This window comes from Musca autumnalis, unplaced genomic scaffold, assembly GCF_047663935.1.
Source record: "Musca autumnalis isolate F117 unplaced genomic scaffold, ASM4766393v1 scaffold_1, whole genome shotgun sequence".
Classification (NCBI taxonomy): Eukaryota; Metazoa; Arthropoda; class Insecta; order Diptera; family Muscidae; genus Musca; species Musca autumnalis.
The window spans coordinates 152017672-152039235 of record NW_027411644.1 but is presented as its reverse complement, the minus strand read 5'-3'; the positions used below and the strand labels follow the sequence as shown (position 1 = coordinate 152039235).

The window sequence follows — 21564 nt, the reverse complement described above, 5'->3', positions numbered from 1 at the left end:
GTCTCGGAACTATTTGGAACGAAAAAAACAAAAAGAGCGACGAAAGAGAAAGATTCAAGGAACTATTTCGGTCTCGGAACTATTTGGAATGAAAAGAACGATGAAAGAGAAAAAATTCGTTGAACTATAGCGATGTCGGAACTATTTGGAACTATAGTACTACTTTAAGGAACTAGTTCCGTTTGGAAAAAGGAACTAGAAAGATCGATCCGCCCCTGGAACTAGATTGCCCTACTCTACGTTTTATACCCAAACATCAATCGTCAGCTCGAAGTACAAAGGTGAACAAAGAAAAAACTTCAAACAACAAACCAAACCATTTCCCACTGCTATAAGTCGTTGAATTTCGACGAATGCACATAAAAAAATGTAGTTGGTAGCTTGTGGCAGCCAACCATACAAACGGTGCCAGTGTTTCTCAAATCGAACATTGGTGCCGTAGTTTTTTATTGGGATAGCTAATACAATTTTGTTTTTTTTTTTTTCAAAATAGTCTAGCTTAATCCCATTGTTGTTGTATTATTATTTTAAAACAACTACCGGATCTCATCAGTTCCCTTGTTTCTTGTTTGTGGATATTCTCCACCGAAATTATTTTCAATAACTTCTTCAACAAGAAACTTTTTATACCCATTGAAGTTTTTCTTTGTTCTTTATACTTCTCCTTTATACTTCGAGCTGACGATTGATGTTTTGGTATAAAAAGTTTCTTGTTGAAGAAGTTATTGAAAAATAACTTCGGTGGAGAATATCCACAAACAAGAAACAAGGGAACTGATGAGATCCAGTGACGTGGATCGAAACTAGGCTTCCCTGCCTTACCCCATGGCGAACAATGCCAAACTTTTTCCACTAATAAATTAGTTGTTTTAAAATAAAAAAAACAACAATGGGATTAAGTCAGATTATTTTGAAAAAAAAAAAACAAAAAAAGATCAAATTGAAGCAAACAACCAACTAAAAAAATATACCTTAGATCTTAAGCTGTGTTCCAGAACTAAAAAGTTTTTACAATTTTTACGACTTTTACACATTTTACTCGAAAAAGCGTTCCCGTACACCAGAAAGTTGTAAAATGTTCACTTCTCTTTAAACAAAAATGGCGCTGAATGACGCTCTCTTTAAAAACTTTTTACACAACAAATTTGGGCGAGTAAAAAAATAGTAACATGGTTGCCGGCGTCTGATTGGTTGATACGCCGACTTTGACATTTGTTCCAGTTTTTTTTGACGTATTTTCCATTTTTCCGTTCCCGAACTATTTCAAAAAACTTGTATGTGAGAACAAACTTTTGCAGTTCTCCCTTTTACGAGTTTTACCATTAAAAAGTACGGGAACGAAGCTTTAGTAAACAACTTTCTAGAATATACGAACTCTGTAGAAACGGTTCTTAATGGTCAAAATAGCAAATCAAATGCGATTTTTATCCTCTTTTCTCAGTTCCTGCTCCATAGACACTAAACCGTTCAAAATTCAAGAAAACAATGGACCACAATAATGTAGCAAAGATATCAGCAAACAACATGTCTATGACCGATTCTAAAATGTAAAAAATAGCCAAAAAACTTTCGAAAATATTCGATTTTTTACTTTTTTCTCCGATTCCGGTCCACATATACCGATACAGGATACAGTCAACTACAAAAATGTACCCAAGATTTCAATAAACAACTTTCTAGAACATAAAAAGATTTTAGGGACGGTCCTTCAAGCCGAAATTCACAAAAAAATTAAATTATTTTTAACGTTTCCCCCAGCTCAGGTCTGGAAATAACATACTGTTCAAAACTCAAGGAAATTTGAAAGGTTTGTTATTTACGGACCTGAACAGGAATGAATGATCTAAAATAATCGAATTTTGAGCTTGAAGAACCATTTCTAGAATCTTCTTATGTTCTAGAAAGTTGTTTATTGAAATCTTAGGTACATTTCTGTAGTTGATTGTATCCTTAATTTTTGGGCGGTTCGGTATCTGTGGACCAGAATCGGAGAGAAAAGTATAAAAATGGAATATTTTCAAAAGTTTTTGGCTATTTTCACATTTAAGAACCGGCCATAGACATTGCGTATGTTCCAGAAAGTGGTTTGCTGACATCTTTGATACATTATTGTGGTCCATTGTTTTCTTGAATTTTGAATGGTTTAGTATCTATGGAGCAGGAACCGAGAAAAGAGGATAAAAATCGCATTTGATTTACTATTTTGACCATTAAGAACCGTTTCTACAGAGTTCGCATGTTCTAGAAAGTTGTTTACTATGATCAAAGGTAAATTTATCTAGTTGGTTGTTTGCTTCATTTTTGATCGGTTTGAAATCTCTAGACTAAAATCCGAGAAAAAATTAAGAGGAAAATTTGACCTGGACGATTTTGACCTTGAAGGTGAGTAAACACAAATTCTTAGCGGTTTAAAAGATATGTGTTTGACAAAATGATCCCTTTTGACATCAAGGCCTCAGGTCTTTGGGGCCCATAACCGCGAAAGCTGAAGTGATGGGGAAAACGCCTGGACACGTATCTTCTTATTTTTGGTCTTCTATCACGCTGCGGTGTCAGAATATGGTTAATAAACCATGACACAAAAAAATTACACGCAGTGTAACTCGACAATTTTACTAGATAATGAATGCTGTCATGCCAACTTTGAGTACTCGATTCGAAACAACTCAATATCGAATTCCATAATTAGGCGCCAGGTCAGCACTTAAATACCAGGATTCGAGTCACAGAAAAGAGATCATCATCATATTTGTCGGCGTGGGTAATGAAAAACTTATCTAGTGTTGTCGTTCGGAATCGGATTTTCCATTTTTTTCCATAAATATAGAATAATAATGTCCATATTGTTCCAAGGATGATGTGTACTTTTAAAATTGTTCTGTTCCAGAACTCGTAAAATGTTTAACGTTTGCCCTTTTAATTATATTTTATTCCATTATCTCTATAAATGTTGACACCGTACTTGATTGAATGAATTTTAAAACCTGTAATTTGTGTGTATTATCTAATTTCGAAACGATTTAAATGTTATATGCAAAACGAGTCTAAGGCAAAATTGAATATTAACCGTTACTTCGAATGCTATAAAATTATTAAAGAAATCTAGTTTCAACACGTAAAAGCTGGATAAATAAATTGTAGGTTCATATCAATGAAACATTATAAATTGACAAGTACCGATATTTAGAATAATTTATAAGCGACCATAATTAATTTTATAAAATCAACGTTTCCGGTTATTTGGTTTTTAGTATGTGGGTGTGAGTATGCTCACTTTTTATATTTATCTTAAAAGTAATACGAAAGTAAATATTTCCCATCATTGTTTCTGATTTTTGTGTGGGAGCGTAATTAAATAGAATATGGGACACAATTTTTCGCACAAAAAATCACACGATTATGACATTCGTAAAATGAAACTATATGTCCGTTCCAGAACCTGCAAGATAATTTCTGGAACAGATCATATAACTATTATTATATTTTAAAAATTTATTATTATATTTTAAAAATTACTATGGGGAGATCTCTGAATTCTGAATTTATGTCTCTTCCATGATATCCCATACGAATTTTGAAATGTGTGGTTTGTTGTTGGTATGTAGGGATGAGATAAGGATGGGTTTTTGGAAATTCGTACTAGAAGGGCACGAAAAGTATTAAAATGAACTAAATGAAAGAAAGAAATTCGTAAATTTTGGATTTAAATGAACGAATAGCGCTGGAATAATCCAATTTGGTGGGTGTGTAGGATTGAGATATGGAAGTAGTTTTCGAAAATCGTACTTATGTGTACGAAAAGTGCTAAATGGAAATATATTTGGAGATTTGCTATAATATAAAGTGGAATTCTGAATTTTAGTACATACTGTATATGGTACATTGTATAATATTGTAGAATTGAGATAATAAAGAGATTGCCGAAATTAGTGGCGAAAAATAGTTAAATGTTGATAGAGCTGAATTCTGAATTTTGGGAGTATGGTCAGTGTTGGCGGAGGTGGTTTTGGAAATGCGTACCATAAGTATACGGATAGTTGTAAATGTTACTAAATTTCATGTACACCCAGAGAAAAAACAACTTAAAATCAAGAAAAACGATGTCAAATCAAGATGAAACGTTAATGAAAGTCTAGCAACGTAGAAAATTCTTATTCCAACATTGAACAATGTTGATTTTAAAAAATAAAATTTAATGTGGAAACAACTTAGAATTAATATTGTTCGATGGTCAATTAACGTTGACTCAATTTTGAATTGAAATGGAATTCTCTTTAAATTAACATTGAATTCCTATTGAATCAAAGTGAAAATGTTATTGATTTAAGATTATTCATTTGATATTTAACATTGAAACAATTTTAAATTAAGAATGAAACAATTTTAAAACATGGTTATTCACTTTAATTTAATATTGAACCATTATAAATTTCTTAGTTCACAGTAGGTGAAAAAAGTTACTTACCTTATTTGAAATATAGCTAATAAATGAAAACAACAAATGTAATTTTATTCCAATAGTGATATATTTAATTAAAAAATACTTACATATGTATATATTGATATTATTTTAAAATATGTACATACGCCTAAGCTACATATTTTTGTCGTACATATGTTTTACCATTACATAGTGGATATAAATGAAGGGGTGAAGTATTCAAATCTGAAAATATTTTTATTTCTAAATAATCAAGTGGAGACCCTACTTCATAAGCTTGGAAATGGGGACAAAATTGTTTTACAGAAATCGGCTGGCACAAAATATAAGCAACGCCGTTTTGATACAAAAACATTTTTATTTTATATAAATTAAACGTACTCACGTGTATTTTAGAAGACAAGTAATAATCTCTTTTGTATTTTGTTCGTTTATAAATAAGTTCATAACAAAACTGTATATTTTTAAGTCGATACAATCTTTTTGTAATATCTTAAAGAAAAAGTTTTCTTTTGTAAGGTCACAAAATGTTAATGCTTCTAAGCACAAGAAATGATCCACTCCATTTTCATTATCTAGTAAAAATTTTGAAAATTATATTCCCGACTTTATAGCCAATTTATTATATTAAAAAATATAATGTTTTTTTGTTTTGTTCAATAATTATTTTCAAAATTATGAGAAATTCAGTTAGAGTTTTTTTGAGGGGGTTTTCAGATTTAAAGCACTATAACTTAGACATTTGTTAACCGATTTAAACAAATAATAACTTGTTCTAAAGATATTATTCACCCCTTTAAAAGGAAGAAGGATCACTAGAAATCTGTTGCGAAAAAAAGAAGATATGTCCGTTTAAATTTGAAAATGTAAGAAACCCAGATGTTCACTACTTTTAGTGTTATAAAAATATAAAACGGAGTTACCCAATCGAAATAAAGGCATTTTCGTTGCCCATGGATTCCAACACGATAGAATTTTGCTTCAGAACGCTAGAATAATTTTCTGGTCAAATTTTGTAGCACAATGTCATTTATCGACATTTTACGAAAAGTTTGCACATTCTTAAGGCCAAAACTGCCTGAAGGAGCGTTCCAATGCTTTTGCGATGTATTAGAGAGTTTTCAATTACTGTCTTGGCTACAATTTTTGTCCTTGTGTTGGATCGAAAATCTCAATGGTTAAGCTGTTATATGCCAAAATATCCTTAAAGTCAAAATCGGGAAGCTCGATTTTCGCGGTAGATATATGGTCCAGTGGACTTTTTTGCTCAGTTCAATCCCAGGAATCCGAAACGCGAAGGGCTCATTAAGGTTTTTTTCCTTCCACACAAATCGCCCCACCCTAATTTTTATATTTCTTACCTGTGTATGCTCTTCCTTAGGAAATAGTTTACAAATCTCCGATACTAGTATGTTGATAAGTTCATCCCGATTAGAGTTATGGAAACTTTGCTTTGTAGCATAAACTTCCAGTAACGATCTTCCTTTCGATGTTTCTTCTAACAATGTCGCCAAATCCTATATAACATAAGTAACACCTTAGTAGCATAGATAACACATTAAACTGTTTTCTATTTTATTTACTTTTTGGAGACAGCCATTCCCACGTGATAATTCAACTACAGGAGACGCCACTGAAGATGCGCTGCTGCTGTTTTGAACCCATCTTCGTATCTCAGACTTGAGTGAATCTGTGTCGTCTTCTATTCCGAACTGAAAATTATTAAAACAGAAAATTAGTCTTCCTACTGCAAAATAAATTAAGTATATCGAAGGACAAAACCTAGAATTTCCTTTCTCCATGCGAAGACCTTGCTGCGGAACTTTGCACAGGCTCCTATGGCTGGAATAGCCTCCTTTATGTCCTCCTTGTCTAAATAGGTGTGTACGATAACTTTCCCAGCAATAATTACTCAGTCAGTTCCAGCAACCTCTCTCAGTGAATTTTACTCTCTCAAGCAAGAAAAATTGCAGAAAGTTATCGAACAGCATTTTGCAAAAACTTGCAAGAAAGTCAGCTGTTTCCGAAAATGTATGAAATTTGTTTTTGTTTCTTTTGATATTTTAAACCAAACGGAACAAAAACATAAATTTTAAAATTGCACTTTACTTATTTAATGCTTTAATCCTATCCACAACGCTTTAGAATCTAAAAAAATGTGCAATCGTGAAATTTTCTTGGTCGAAAATGTTAACATTTCGATTTGTTTACATTGAACATGTGATTAAAAGTCAGCTGATCAGACCTGCAAATTTTTGCGGGACAAATTTTCCCAGCAAAAAATTGCAAGTTCTCAGTCACAAAACTCGCCAAAAATCTCTCCAAACTCGCTCTCTTTTTCTGGATAATTTTGTTATCGAACAAAATTTGTACGAATTTGTACAAATTATTGGGTTATTACAGATTTAAGATTGGGCAATCTTATTTTTAAGTTGCAACTTTTCCCTGAGTGTATGGATAGAGATAAAGGTCAGTATTGGTTCATAGGGTTAAGAAATGGATGTGATTTTGGAAACAAATACTACTAAAATTACTTAATGGTACAGAATTTGGTACAAATTGTTATGGTTGAGCTGGAATTTTGAAATTCGGTGGAGGGTATTTAGCGAGCGGATAAGGCAATAAATCTGAAATTTGGGTCGCAGTTGATGTGTAAGAGTGAAATAGGCTGATTTTTTTTTTTTTTTTTTTTTTTTTTGGAAATTCGAACTAAAGTGGTACGAACTGTACATAAATGTTTCACTAACCCCCCGTTTACACATGCAAGTGACAGTTCGAAAAATACCAATACACTCACACATATTCACTGCCACACCAACTATTAACCTCACCGCCGATAAAATTTCCTTGTCAGTAATCAGTGCAAGTGCTTTGAAAGTAATTTCAATATTTTTCCGAACGTTTACAAATGCAAGTGTCAGTTCGAAAAACTTAAAGTTTCGACTATAATATGTATACGCAACTGTCTGGAAGTTACTTGCATGTGTAATCATTGGGTAAGACGATTCGAATTCAAATTCGTTCGAATTACTACCAAACTTGTGTTTTTTGAAAAATATTTTATTGGTTTTTGTTTTCAATCAAACAAAATATTTCTGCAGCAACAGGAGTTTTTTGTAGTAATTCGAACGAATTTTAATTCAATTTGTCTTACACATGCCAGTAAATTGGTGCCAGTTGAGTACATGTATTTTACTCGAAAATGTCGAAAAAGTGTTTGACTGGCATGCAGTTTGCTTGTGTGTTTACACATGCCAGTGTATGTTAAATTTCAAAATTATTTAAAGCCGCATATAGCAGATTTAAAACACAATCCACAACACATTTTATTATTTTTATTTCATTTCGTTTTAAAAAGATTGTTTTCAGTCATAAAGATAATGAATCTGGTTTGCCGTCTTTTCAATATTGTATAATCCCAGAGGGGAAATTATTTGTCAACCTATATTTTCTTGAAAAACATACAAATTACGTCTTTATTTACCACTTATATATTGCAGCTATCGAGATGTATTATTTGTATTACATAACCTTTTTGAAAATATGCATTAAATCTTTGCATTCTTAAAAGAAACAAAAATGTACATGGATTAAAAAATAGTCTCGGCAAAACTTTTTTTAATTTTCGACTTGTCACTGGCTGCCAGTTCAAAATTTTACCGGCATGAAAAATCTAGTGCCAGTGGAGTCGACAATTCAAAAAATGTAATTGTGGTAGTAAAATATTGTGTATGTATTGAATTTTTCGAACTGTCACGGGCATGTGTAAACGCTGGGTTAGAAAAACAGACCATAAATATCAATTAAATAAGTGTCAGTACAGCAAAATGTTCGGCCCAAACCTATATACGGACGTGAGTGGTGAAAAAAGTAGAACACATGTATTCTTATGAGAACTACCGAAATACGTCGAGCGTATACTTTTTGTAAGTTGAAAAAGTTTAACTTTGACAGAAGGTTATTGTTTGTTGTGTGTGTGTGTCTTTTTATTTTAAAAACAAAAGCCCAACAAAACATGAAATACAATTCATGGCAAAGGAAAATTATTTGTTTCACAAATGAAAACATTTAAGTAAGATTCGGTCGCGGATTTTGTGTTTTAAATGTTATATGGGACTCAACGTATTTGGGTAATACGGACGCGCAGAGAGCGTTGCATTGGTAAGTTGGTGAAATATTTGTGTACGTCCCGTCGTTATTTAGGTTTAGCAGTTCAGTGTTCACCCAAGGTAGAACAATATAAGGTAACTATTTGTGCGAAATTATACATTTAGTGGAATGATATGGAAACATTCGAATTGAAAATGTAACGAATTTTGATTTATGTTTTCCAACATATTTAATCAAATGTGAAACATTATTAGTTTTTTTTTTTAATTCCAATAACTTATAAACATTTTCTTATTTTGTTTACATCCTGTCACCTGTATGTGACACTAACATTACAAACAAAAACAAATTTCTATGTGGATGTTGTTGAGTTGTATTTGTTGTAGTATTTACTTTACCTAATTTTTCTACCCTGGCGTTCACCATTTCCATCTTAAATATTGTTTATTTGTATTTATTCATCATTCTCATCAGCAGCTACATTATCTTCAGAATAAACGTTTGCATTTCCCTTGTCTTATTTTTTTTAAGTTTCTCCACATCTCCTCCTTAGCTAGATCGACCAAGCTTCTGAACTTAATACAAATTGTAACAGCCTTTTCAAAATCCAGTGTGCCTTAACTATGTGTATATGTACATGCATATAGAAAATATTTGCTTGATCCAAATATCATTTATTATTTAGCCGTTTATATGGCACACATAACAAGAAGAGGGTTAAATATATTTTCTAAAAAACAAAAAACAATTAATAAGTTAAGCCGTTATAAACCAGCTAGTCGATATCAAAATAAAAAGTTGACTGGTTAGAATCTGTCAGAGGTGCACTACTTTCAGATGGGATTTGGCAACGCCAAATTGCATTCACGTATTTATATTATTCCGTCCATAGGTATAATATTATTTTTAGCCATCATCATTTGCTTGGTATTTAGTTCTTTGAATACCATTGGCAAAATAAACGTTAACTAAGTTGACAAAGGCGATGCTTACGAATGAATGATCCCAACAAAATTAACGGACCAATGCTTAAGACGGCTTTGCTGAACTTCGTCAAATTAAGCGAATTTAAATTAATTTTTTGTCGCACGACAAAAAGAGCAAAAGTAGCGGATACATAAATTTTAAAAATCTTGTGGAGAAGATTTATTTGCAGAAAGTAAATCCGGTTTGAAGATGTAATAAAACAACAATTTTTGTTTGATGTTAGTTTGGCTGAATGTCATTAAAAAGGCTATTTTTAACTTGGTTGATATAAATTTTATTTCCAATATTTCAATTGAAGAGCGACTGTTGTCTTTCTTCCAATCATTAGAAAGAGTCTAGATAATTTTTTTGAACAATTTATAGTTAGTTTTGGAATAATTTTTGGAATGATTATAATTAACTTTTTTTTAATTGGTTGATAATTTAATTGGTTGATAAGAGCTCGACAGGCATATTCAGAACGAATTACAATTTACAAAATACACATGTAGTTTTTGTTTTTCATGTGATGTTGTAGGTTTGCATTTTTAATGTGGCAGGCTGAATTACAAAAAAAAACCAGTGTTGGAGTTTTAAATTTGAAAGGATGTTACCTTTTTTGTTTTTTGTTTTTAATTATACATCTTTGTGTTTATTTCAGCTTTAGTCCATATTTTGTTATATTCAAGTATTTGAATAACAACAAAATGTTTTACAGTGGATATGAAATTGATTAGTTGCGGGCGGAGGGTAGGGAATACTATAGTTTCAGTTGTCACCAAACAACTTCATCAGTTCCCTTTTCCGCAGACTCTGTATCGATAAACAGGTCAATAAGCCCATCCAGCAAATTAAACAAAATGAGAAATTTGCTATATGGCCGTAAAGCTGATTACCCTACAATTTGAGTCGAACTAAAGAATTTCATATCCACCACTGTTTTTATGTCGTCTTTGCTTTGCAAAGAATACTAACATAGGATTGTTGCTTCAATAAGCGGGGGTAAAACAACGAGAAAGTTGTTGTTTTTGCATTACGCATTGATCAACAAGGCCGTGCTGATGCCTATTATTGTTGTTGGCGTTTTTTATTGTTGGACTGCAGAATTTTACATCTATGTGTTTATTTCAGCTTTAGTCCATATTTTGTTGTATTCAAGTATTTGAATAACAACAAAATGTTTTACAGTGGATATGAAATTGAATTGTTTTTAATTATATGCAACTATATATTTTTAACAAAAAAATTGAAATTTGTGATATCAGATTTCCATTTGTTGTCCCGTTTTCATATCTCAGGTAATTATATATATGCATTATAATTATACATACATTATACATTTTTGGAAGGCCTACCCCTAATTTAATTTTATGGCGATCGGTTAACGTTTACCCGTTCCACCGGAGCGACCTTTGTTCCCATAGTAATTTGTATGGAGTCGAAGATGCATTTTCACGAAAATTCTCTAAAAGTCGCATTTATGGTCCAATGTATAAAATACTTTACCAGTTCATTATTGTGGCTACAACGCGATTTCTACAAAATATGGTGATCATTTAACGATAACCCGTGGCCACTGACCGATCTTTATTTCCATAGTACTTTGCACGGAGCCAAAGGCGAATTTTCGGGAAATCGCTTTACGGCCGACAATTATATTCTAATCGATCTAAAAATTTTACCAGTTCATATTACTATGGGAATAAAGATGTTAGCCAATCGCCATTAAATTTCATATATAAGGTTTTTGGATCAAAAAAATGAGAATAGGCCTTACAAAAAACTGTTTGTCGTTTTTATATATGTATATCTTCACTTGAGTAATTTCACTTAAAACTTGTACAGATTAATAACATACCAAAATCTGTGCATTCCAACAATAAGAAAACCTGACAACTTTTTTGTCAAATTAGCAAAAATTAACAAATGTTTTAAAAGTGACGCAAACGCTCATCAACAAAATATAGTCAAAATATCATGAACTCTTTATCACGAAAAGCAATCATATTAATTAATTAAAATAAAAATGTTAACGTATTTAAGCATTTTGAAAAGAAAGACTCAAGGACTGGGTGATTCCCATCACGATCGTGATTATTAATTTTTGGGAAAAAAATTATGACATAGTATGATAAATGCGATATTCCACATATTTATGTCATTAGTCTGCTTTAGGTGATTTCTGGAATTTCTAAATCTATTAGCTCTACTGTTAAGTGCATCTTTTTATTCGTTGATATGAAAACTATCAAATTCATTCACTCATTGTTTCACAGATTATATCTATCCATGTGTGAGTGTGTTGATATTTTTCGACGATTATTATCAATTTGTTTGCGTGTGATTTGAATGTCGACATTTGGATGCTTCCTTCTGAAACTATCCATGTTTTCTTAAAGTCTTAGACCGGTTTTGGGTGTTTTTTATTTTTTTTTTCTGTTTCCATTTTTGCTTAGTTAATGTTATTAACTAAAAGATTATAATAAATAATAATAATGAAGAAACATACACCAAAACTTGAATTTATTGCAAATCTTCAGAATCTTTGCAAAGTTTGGCATCACGATTTGAAAAACAAAAAGCTTGGTGGTGACTTCTATATGGGCCAGTCTTAGTTGTGAACTACACTCTAAGCGACGTGTATTAGTCAAAAAATTATGGCATCTTCAAAATTGGTGAGTCGTGTGTGAAAAAAAGGAAAAAACAATTACAAACATAAATAAAGTGAATAAAATCATTTCGGCACACTTCCAAAAATATACACAATATTTTGTGAAAATAAAATAAACAATAAAACAAGTAAGAAAAGTCTATAGTCGGACGGAGCCGACCATGGGATACCCTATACCACTATCCCTGGACAATCGCTCTCCACGGAACTTCTTTTCAATGATTGTGAAAATTTAATTATCAAATATCAGAGATGTAATGTATAATACTTATGACCAAAACCAAAAAGTTATCTAGCATGACAAAGACATTTTTGTAGCAGGAAAGGAAAATTTAGTTCACACAAACTAAAATGTAATGAAATTGGTTAAAATTTGTTTTTGGTCCATTTCATCCCCTGAACATTTCACGATCATCACCAAAAACTAAAAACTAAGACTCCTTAAAAAATTCGTTACAATCGGTCCATAATTGCGGCCTTAAGCGATATATCGCTTTTTCTCGTCGAGATATGAATTTTGGCATACCAAATAATGGGTCTAGGACGAATATTTCGTGGTGTTACATAAACTTTTGGAGAGACAATATGTAGCATGGGATAAAAATGTGGCTCTACACAGAAGTAGGCAGTAGGCCCGTTATCTAGCAAACACTTTATTGCAATTTACATCAGAGGAAAGGTCAGTAGTTTTTTTCATATGTAGGCTACTTTGCGAAATACACTGCACCCCGGGTAACTACCTTTCATAAAATTCCAAAAAATTGAGGCAGTTATGCAGGAAAGGAAATTCCAAATAACTACCTCATGTGGGTAGTTACAAAAATCTCATCTCAGCCTTACAAAAAATGACAACAATTAGAACATAATCGCGTGCTCATCAGTGAGCAAAACACCATAACATAACACTGGACATCTTCATCACTATTCACGTAGTCGTCGAAATTGATTTTCTCACAAATACACCAGTGCGGGTAATAAACCGAAAAAAAAAAAACATTATTAACTGTTCTTTTTGGGGAAATATTTTACGGGCATATATCCGAATTGGGTACTTATAGAAAAGAGTTAAGCGGGACAGTTTGAACTCATTTATATGAAAAAACTTTGGGGATTCATATTGTGAGGCAATTAAACGGGAAAGGCAGCTAAGCAGAGAGGTAAATAAGCGGGGTGTAGTATATATATGTCATCAATATCGACCAAAAATAAAATTTTTATATTTTTCATACAAAAGTAATGGTCCATTTCACCCGCTAAAGAATATCAGATCATCATTCAAAATTGTAGGCATCTTTTTCAACCTATACTCTTACCCGGTGCAAAATTTCGTGACTATTGATGTATTATTGCGACTTCTAGCGAGTTTATTATTACACTACAAACAAAAAACGGAATATATTAGGCTGTAACTCTGTTATCTGATCATGCACACCAACATAATTGGCATCAATTGAAAGGTCAAGCGTTCCACTTTCAAGTATATCTCACTTGTCCGGAATGTCACTTCCAGGAATTAAGATATAAGCTCTATATTAAAAATTTTCACAATTTTTACACAAATGTTCTGGTCCATTTAACCCTCTAAATATTATCCGATCGCCATTTCAAATTGCAAGCTTCTCCTTTGTGATATACTCTTACCTTATTTAAAATTACGCGTTGATCGAACTATTATTGAGACCTACAGAGCCGCTAGAAAATTGGGTAAATATTATGTTTTTGGTCCATTTCACCCGCTAAATATTTCACTATCATCACCAATAAGAATAGGGATCTATTCTGATCTGAACCCGACCTCCATACAAAATTTCGTGACGATCGGTCCATAATTGCGGCCTGGAGCGTGTTTACAATTTATAATGGACAGACGGACGGACGGACGGACGGACAGACACACATCTCAAAATCGCTTTATCTCGTCGAGATATGAAGATTGGTATACCACATTGGGGGTCTCCGACGAATATTTCGCGGCGTTACATGAATTTTCACCAAAACAAACTTATAATACCCTTTTCCACATTGTGGTATAGGGTATAAAAATTCAAAAATTAAAGTCAACACACAGAATTCAAACAGTATTTTCGAATGCATAGTGATTAAGTAATTAGTGGTTGATAATGTCAAATAAGCATTCATGTACCTTGAGGCGCTTACATTCTATATTTCGTACAGTGGCCACAATAAGTCTCCATACAACCATTGGAATTTAAAAAAGTTCTAAATAAAATGTAGAAAAAATGTGTATGTTAATATTTAAGAGATTAGCAGTTAACAAAATTAATAACAAAGAAAAAAATATAAGACATCTTTGCCCTCAAAGATGTAGCCTACGCCTATGTGAATAAAAAATTTCATTTATGGACAGATGGAATACTGCCTACACAACCAAACCCCTTTTTCCCTAAAATTATGTTTTGAACTTGACGCTACAAATATGGATGTCATTTAAAGCTTTAAAGTGTTGCGGAGGAAGAAGGAATGGACCGACATAGTCAATTTTGGAAGTTGATTTTACTTTGTGAGTCATTCCATTCGATAGATATCGCGCCACCCGTTATTTCAGTTCGTCACTGTATAATTTAGAGATTTTGGACCATTATATCAGAAAGCATGGACTTGCCCACGAAAAATATAATATCGCTGTAAATAGAACCACAAAGAGTAGATTTGGTAAAAATGTCAATAGGATCAGACCTTAGACTGCACTTAAAAAAATTTTGTACTTTTGTGAGGGAGGTACCCTAAGAAGTGTAACGATTTTCGAACATAAACTTTTCGAACTTATTACGAGATCCAAAGTATGAATTAATTGTATAACTTTTTTGGGGAGGTACCCAAAGGAGTGGACCGATAAGCACCATTTTCGTACTTTATCTAAGATTCACAGAAATATAAGTTTGGACCAAGGCATTATCTGGTTCGAATGTTGTCGTTCCAGTCATTACACATGTATACCTTCGTAATAGAGGTCTCGAGCAAAACCTGTTGCAAAACAGAATACGATTCGAGAGGAAATCTTAAAATGCAATGCACTGAAATTTTGTCCATATTCCAACTTGATCTATGTCTCGTAGAAATATTACGATGTGCCAAGTGTGGACAAAATCGTGCGAACCATTTTAATCAAAAATTTTTAACATGGACCTAATCGGTTGATTCGGATTTCGTCCAAACATACTTGTGGTTTAAAACCATTATTTCGATGAGGCACATTTTCATGGTTAGCCTAAAATAGGTAAAAATAAAAGCAAAATTATGAATGAAAAATTGAAATAAAATTTGTTAATACTTGCGGTATCGGTATTTTCTATTTTAAAGTCCCACGCAAGGCCTACAGAAGGTCAGCCATTCAGAGTACTGTTAACAACATTTGACAACAAACATAATAGATTGTTCATTATTGTGATTTGATTTCCTTTGTATTTTATGTCACAATAATATATTTGACAGCAAACTTAATAGTCAGGGCTAACTAGTTTGGGCTGAGTGTCCGACTGTATAGACTGTGGTCCCACGTTTTGAACCAATCTTCGAATCGAATTTTTTTAGACTGATTATAATATAGCTTTTTTCCGGCTAAACCTTCTTTATGAGGTTTTATTTGACGAATACACAATTGAGTTGACATTTGACAATCAGTAAGTTTTTTTTAAAATCGGCTGTATGTAAACGTACTATTAATTGAAACAATTACATTTTGTATACTAAAGTCTCCGTTTTGTTTTTTATGTCCTATTTTCGGAGATTGTGGCAATTCTGGACCAGATCAATACTTTAAATTTTATCGAAGTTTATATAAATATGAAAATACTAATTCAGACTCTTCTTTAAATTCCAGGGTAGTTATATGAATTAAAACCTCGGTTCCATTTCGTATTGTATAAATTTAACCCAGAGTCAAATTTTCATAAACCAAATTCCAAAACCATAAACCAAGAGCCAAATCGCGTCAGCTATTTTCGGAACGGAACTCTGAAAATGTGGCTCTTTGGCTCTAGCAAATGGTACTAGATGGAAGCGGTGTTGTATTTCATATAACTATGTGGGAAGATGGAAAAATCAGGGGCCTGATTACGGTATTCGATTCTATCGAGTATTTGTTCGTGAATGAAAAAATCGAACTATGAAGTACTATTTATTTGCGCTACCAACCGTACATTTACTAAGGTAGTTGCATAAAAAATCTGTTACAACAATGTCAAAAAGTTTTACAAAATAGTTTTGTTTTTAATAGTTTTGTTTTTGCCTTAAAATAAACACATTTTTACCATCTACCTTGTTTATGTTCTCAAAGACATAATATAAGATGTGGCCACAGTTTATACAGTTGGACACTAAGCCCACCTAATTGTTACGTTTGTTTTCAAAAACATTATTGTGATTTAAAATACGAGGAAACTCAAATCACAATAATATAAAATCTATTATGTTTGTTGTCAAAAGCTGTTAATACCCTAGACAGACATTAACTGCCTTAATTCAAATTAATTCGTGCATTATCCACATTCTTAATGCACAAAATCAAAGGAAATTTAAACTGAATTTAGCAATTTCAATATGGCAATGCTGTCTTTTGTCAAATTTCCATGTTTAAGAAAATAAAAAGGGAAAGCAAATCAGCAATTTTCGAGTTTCTTCAAAATAAGTAGTGGTCTTTCGCGAGTAGAATAGCAGCTAATCGTTTTTCACGCCTTCTAACAAATCTCTTTTTCAAATTTTTATTTTCACAAAAAATTTCATTACCCACCATACCAATTCTATCGAAAATAATATCTTCCTCAAATGTTTTTTAAAGTTTTGCAATATTTTTATAATATTAAAAAGACTCAAAAATATCGCGAATAAATTAAATTTATTTTTGCTTCATCGTGGTGAAAAGATCAAAGGTAGAAAGTGTATTTGTTTCGCATATTTTGGCGAACTTTTGTAAAGCTTTATGAAATGGTCTGCTGGGTACAAACAAACAACACAAACAGCTGTTTCATAAATGCAGATACTATCGTCTGTCAGGGTGAAAAATTAATTCAATTTAGGACATTTTTAATGCAAATTAACTCTGCCGTCTGTCTAGGGTATAACAGAACTCTGAATGGCCGACCTTTTATAGGCCTTGGATGTGGCCTAACAATAATTTGTTGACAACAAACATAACAATCAGGTGGGCTTAGTGTCCAACTGTATAAACTGTGGATGTGACTTTTCCGTAGTGAATTACATTCTTTACTAACATTCCCTGTTAGTATTCTTAACCCCTGTTTTTGTAAAAAAAATATTGTTCTCACACGAGTTGTCAAATTTTGTAGACCGATTTACTCGCCTTAGCGCAAATGTGAAACGTTGATTTTTGAATGAGGAATACTTAGCTATATATAGAACGCTACGAAGAATTAAGTCTGTATGTTATCTAGGAGCATAGCTATGGATGCACAAATTATTACGAATATAGACGAACGAACAACAAATAGTTACAAAAACAGGGGGTTAGTTAACAGCATGGTTATCTAACATTATGTTATTTTTTAAAGTTATATTTGTATTTTACAAATTTTAGCCACCCAATGAGCATGAAATTGTTGGTGAATAGATCCTATTATTTATGCATTTCATTTCAAGTTTTTTTTTTATAATTTTCTGCTTTTAATAGCGATTTTCGATTAACATACATATGTATATCTTCTCATGTGTTCCGTTTTGTCTCTGTTATACACAAAATAATAAAACTGCATATGCACCTTGTCAGTTCTTAATAGTTTGACGTCTTTGATATTCTTTGAAGAACACATACAGGGCAATCATGAATATAAATTCCGTGCGGAATTTGTTCCCTTTTTAAAATTTTAAAATTTGTTCTTCAATATTTATGTCCAAAAAGAGAATATTTTTGTTGATTCGGTGAGAATATTCCATAATCAAGCAATTCAAGTAGTTTTCAACGTTTTAAAATATTGATCTTAAAAGAATTTTACTTCTTAAAATTATCTTCCGTGCGGAAAATTCCGAGGGAAATATTCATGATTGCCCTGATAGGCTTTCATGGTTCGATTTTTTCATTCACGAGCAAATACTCGATCGAATCGTATTTTAAAAATTGTTCCGGGAAATCCCGGATTCCCGGGAATGGCGATTTTATTATTCCCGTTTCCCTGGAATGAAAAAACCGGGAAAACCCAAAACCCTACCCAGCGCGCTAGTTTTAAACTCCCCAGGCGAAGTCCCACACATCCAACCACGAAGAAGTATTTACCTGAAATTTTGCTCTGGAATTGCACTCTACCATCAAATATTATATACACACATATAAAACACACCAAAAATAACAAACTTTTAAAACTACCGAATAAATTCATAATACATTTTTTATATTTTCAGTTGATAATATGTGCCGTTTTGGCCATCTTCTCAGCCTCCGCTTCTGCGGGTCTCTGGGATTCCTTCTTCCCAACCATAGATCAGGAAGGTTATAAGTTTGGTCCCAGCGAGGAAGGCTACCGTCTCAAGTAAATAACACCAACTTTGTTTTTAGGGGATATTTATTAATTTTCGTTTTTTTTGCTTTCAGCTTGGAGGAACCTAATGGCAGCAAACGCGAAGAAGTCGGTATGATTATGAATCCCGGTACTCCCGAAGAAGAATTAGTCGTTATGGGTACATACTCAGTGTACGATGAAAAGACTGATACTGACACCATTACCATGTACACTGCCGACAAGGACGGTTACAAGGCCCGTACTATGGTAAAGAACCGTAAATTGAGCCCTGGCTCTTTGAAATCTGCTGCTGGTTAATTTTGTTGAAATTATTTTGAAAAGTCTATTCAAATTATGAAGTCATTATTTTTTAGTTTGAGTTTTTTTTTACTTTTTTTCGTTTTTGCCTATGAGATTGTTAAATAAATTTTTTTTTTTTTAAATTAGTGATGTTTTTAAAGAAGTGTGGTTCCGTTAACTTTTACTATTTCAAACCAGTTTTCTGTTATTTGTTTTTATTATTTCCTATGATAAGAAAAAAAATGTGTTGACCTTCGACTAGGTCAATGCTAATTAATTTGCGCTTTGTGAATATTAAGACTCTTTCATTTCTGGACAGATCATATACCGGCTACACAGCCGAAATCCTTTTCCCCAAAAATTATGTATTCAGGGTCACAGTAGGATTTTTTAGTTTTTGGGTAATTATGTCAGGAAGCATGTATTTCCCAAATTTTAAAAAATTCTTGACGTCCCTTAAATTGCACCTAAGAAAAATTTTGAACTTTTGACCTGTAATGGTCTATATCGGTACTTTAGACCAATTTCAGTCTCTTCTTTCGATTATCGTGGCAATTATTCCCACGAAACACATTATATCGCTGTAAACAAGACCACAAGGAGTACCTTCGGTAAAAAAAATTCAAAACGTTCCTCGAATAGCCCTGCACTAAAGCGAAAATGTTGTACTTTTGTGAGGGAGTTAACCAAAGGTGTTGTATGTTAGGAACACATTTTACGAAGTACAAAGTTTCAACTAAATCTTATAGATACTATTTTCTTAAGTTATCGATCTACTCTGTAGTCATTTTATTTGGTGTCGTCAGTGGTTTACAACTTTTTGGACATATCTCAGGAACTATGGACATGACCACGAAAAAAATGTTGCAAAAATGTTTAAAACTATAAAATTGCACTTGTTCAAAAAATATATTCTATTTTGATGTATGTCTGGAATAAATACTACGAAGACCCAATCGGTTAATCCTCTGGAATGTTAGAGTGCTCACCATTTACTAAAAAAACTTGAACTTTTGTGGGGGAGGTGCCGGAAGAAGTGGACCAAAATGGGCCATCTTAAGCCATGAAATTTAGGGAGTTCCGAATTTTTTTTGGGTCGCACTAGTTTGCAGCTTTCAAAATACGTAAAATATAGAGGCGCCTTGTTATTGCGAATATAGTTAAATATGAACCTATATTGATCATTTTCATCTTGGAGTTTCTCTACCCATGGAGAATCCGAATTGCCACGTTACAGTCACCACAGTAGACTAATCCTTTAAAAGACTTCACATCGAGCGGTATCGTAGTATCTTCAAATCTGAGAACCCTCAATACAAAATTTCATATATTTCGGTAAGATAATTTGGTTGAAACCTTCAAACTACCGAAAATCAGGAGGAGCAGTTCTATTGGGATTATATCAAGTAGTCATTTTTTGGTAGTCATTTTTTTTTGCCATTGGAAACAAAATACTAAATTACAACCAATTCGGTTGTCAAATGGGATTAAAGCTTTAAAAATTCCTTAAAACTTCGAAGCGTCACGCGTCATTAAATTATACAGTAGAGCAATACAATAACATGCTTTCGTTGCAGTACTTGTTCCTAATTAGAATATGGTGGATAGGACCACCCCACCTTCACGATGCAGAAGGAGAGGACCAACTTTACAAGAGAGAAGCCCTAGATCAACAAGCATATCTAGCAGGTTTGAATAGCATTCATATTCCCCATCTATCGCAGCTGAGGAGCGCCAGTTGCCACGACAAACCATAGAAGTTTTGACTCAACTACGCTCGGGATGGCGCAGCCGCCTAAATTCCTATAGGGCAAGGATCGATGACACCGGGCAAAATATCTGCCCAGCATGCGACACAGGCTCGCACAGCACACATCACCTTTTCAAATGCCCCGCAAAACTTACTCAACTGACTCCAGTGTATCTGTGGTTACATCCCATAGAAGCAGCCACTTTCCTGGAGCTGGAGATTGAGAGCCAGATTAATCAGAGGAATGAACATACAAACATATAAAACGTCGTTTTCATTAGAGCTTTTTGTCGGGTTAACCTTTTTTATGAGGATCTATTTGACGTTTGCACTATGGAATTGACATTTGAAACCCAGTGGATTTATTAAATCCGGTTAAGTGCAAACGGGGTATAATAAATGAATCACTGTTATGTCATGTTCACACGAGCGTTTCAATTACGTTGTTCGCCTGTCGAACGACGTATACGAATTAACCCGTTTCCACGACACCATTCGTAATTAACAGAAACATAAACAACATTTCCTTCATTTTCGTTTCCCTGTTTTCACGAAAATTTGAACCGAAAATACATAAAATATGTATTAAATGAATAGGAAAAGCAATAGACTTTCCTTCGAATGTATCTTCTATATTAAAATAAACACATTTCATACATTTTTTCCATAAATTCAGAATAATTTTGTATTTTCAATATATTTTTATATGTTTCTATTTTCAAAATTAAAGAGAGAGAGAGGCATGTCAAAACAATGTTTGTGTATACAGACTTTCAGTTATTTGTTTCCTTTTTGTTTCTGGTTTTTACGCGATTTTCAACTAATGGGCAAGAAATGTATGTGAAATTAAGAAGGA

The 21564-nt window shown here is 32.9% G+C and overlaps 1 protein-coding gene and 1 long non-coding RNA gene across 3 annotated transcripts; one reads left to right on the top strand and one right to left on the bottom strand.

Moving 5' to 3' along the window:
- Positions 1-4795: 4795 nt before the first annotated feature.
- LOC141388576 (uncharacterized) lies at positions 4796-12159 on the bottom strand. Of its 2 annotated transcripts, XR_012408893.1 has the most exons (4): positions 12027-12159; positions 8950-9281; positions 6025-6153; positions 4796-5958 (listed from the first exon to the last, which is right to left on the bottom strand). It is a non-coding gene; the product is annotated as an uncharacterized lncRNA (long non-coding RNA). The 2 variants fall into 2 exon arrangements; XR_012408892.1 differs by lacking the exons at positions 8950-9281; positions 12027-12159 and having other exon boundaries at positions 6025-7387.
- LOC141388574 (uncharacterized) lies at positions 12049-21371 on the top strand. The gene is made up of 3 exons (XM_073958493.1): positions 12049-12192; positions 18561-18688; positions 18751-21371. Exons 1-3 carry the CDS (start codon positions 12175-12177, stop codon positions 18974-18976), a joined length of 372 nt encoding a protein of 123 aa, XP_073814594.1. The 5' UTR covers positions 12049-12174; the 3' UTR covers positions 18977-21371.
- Positions 21372-21564: the final 193 nt, after the last annotated feature.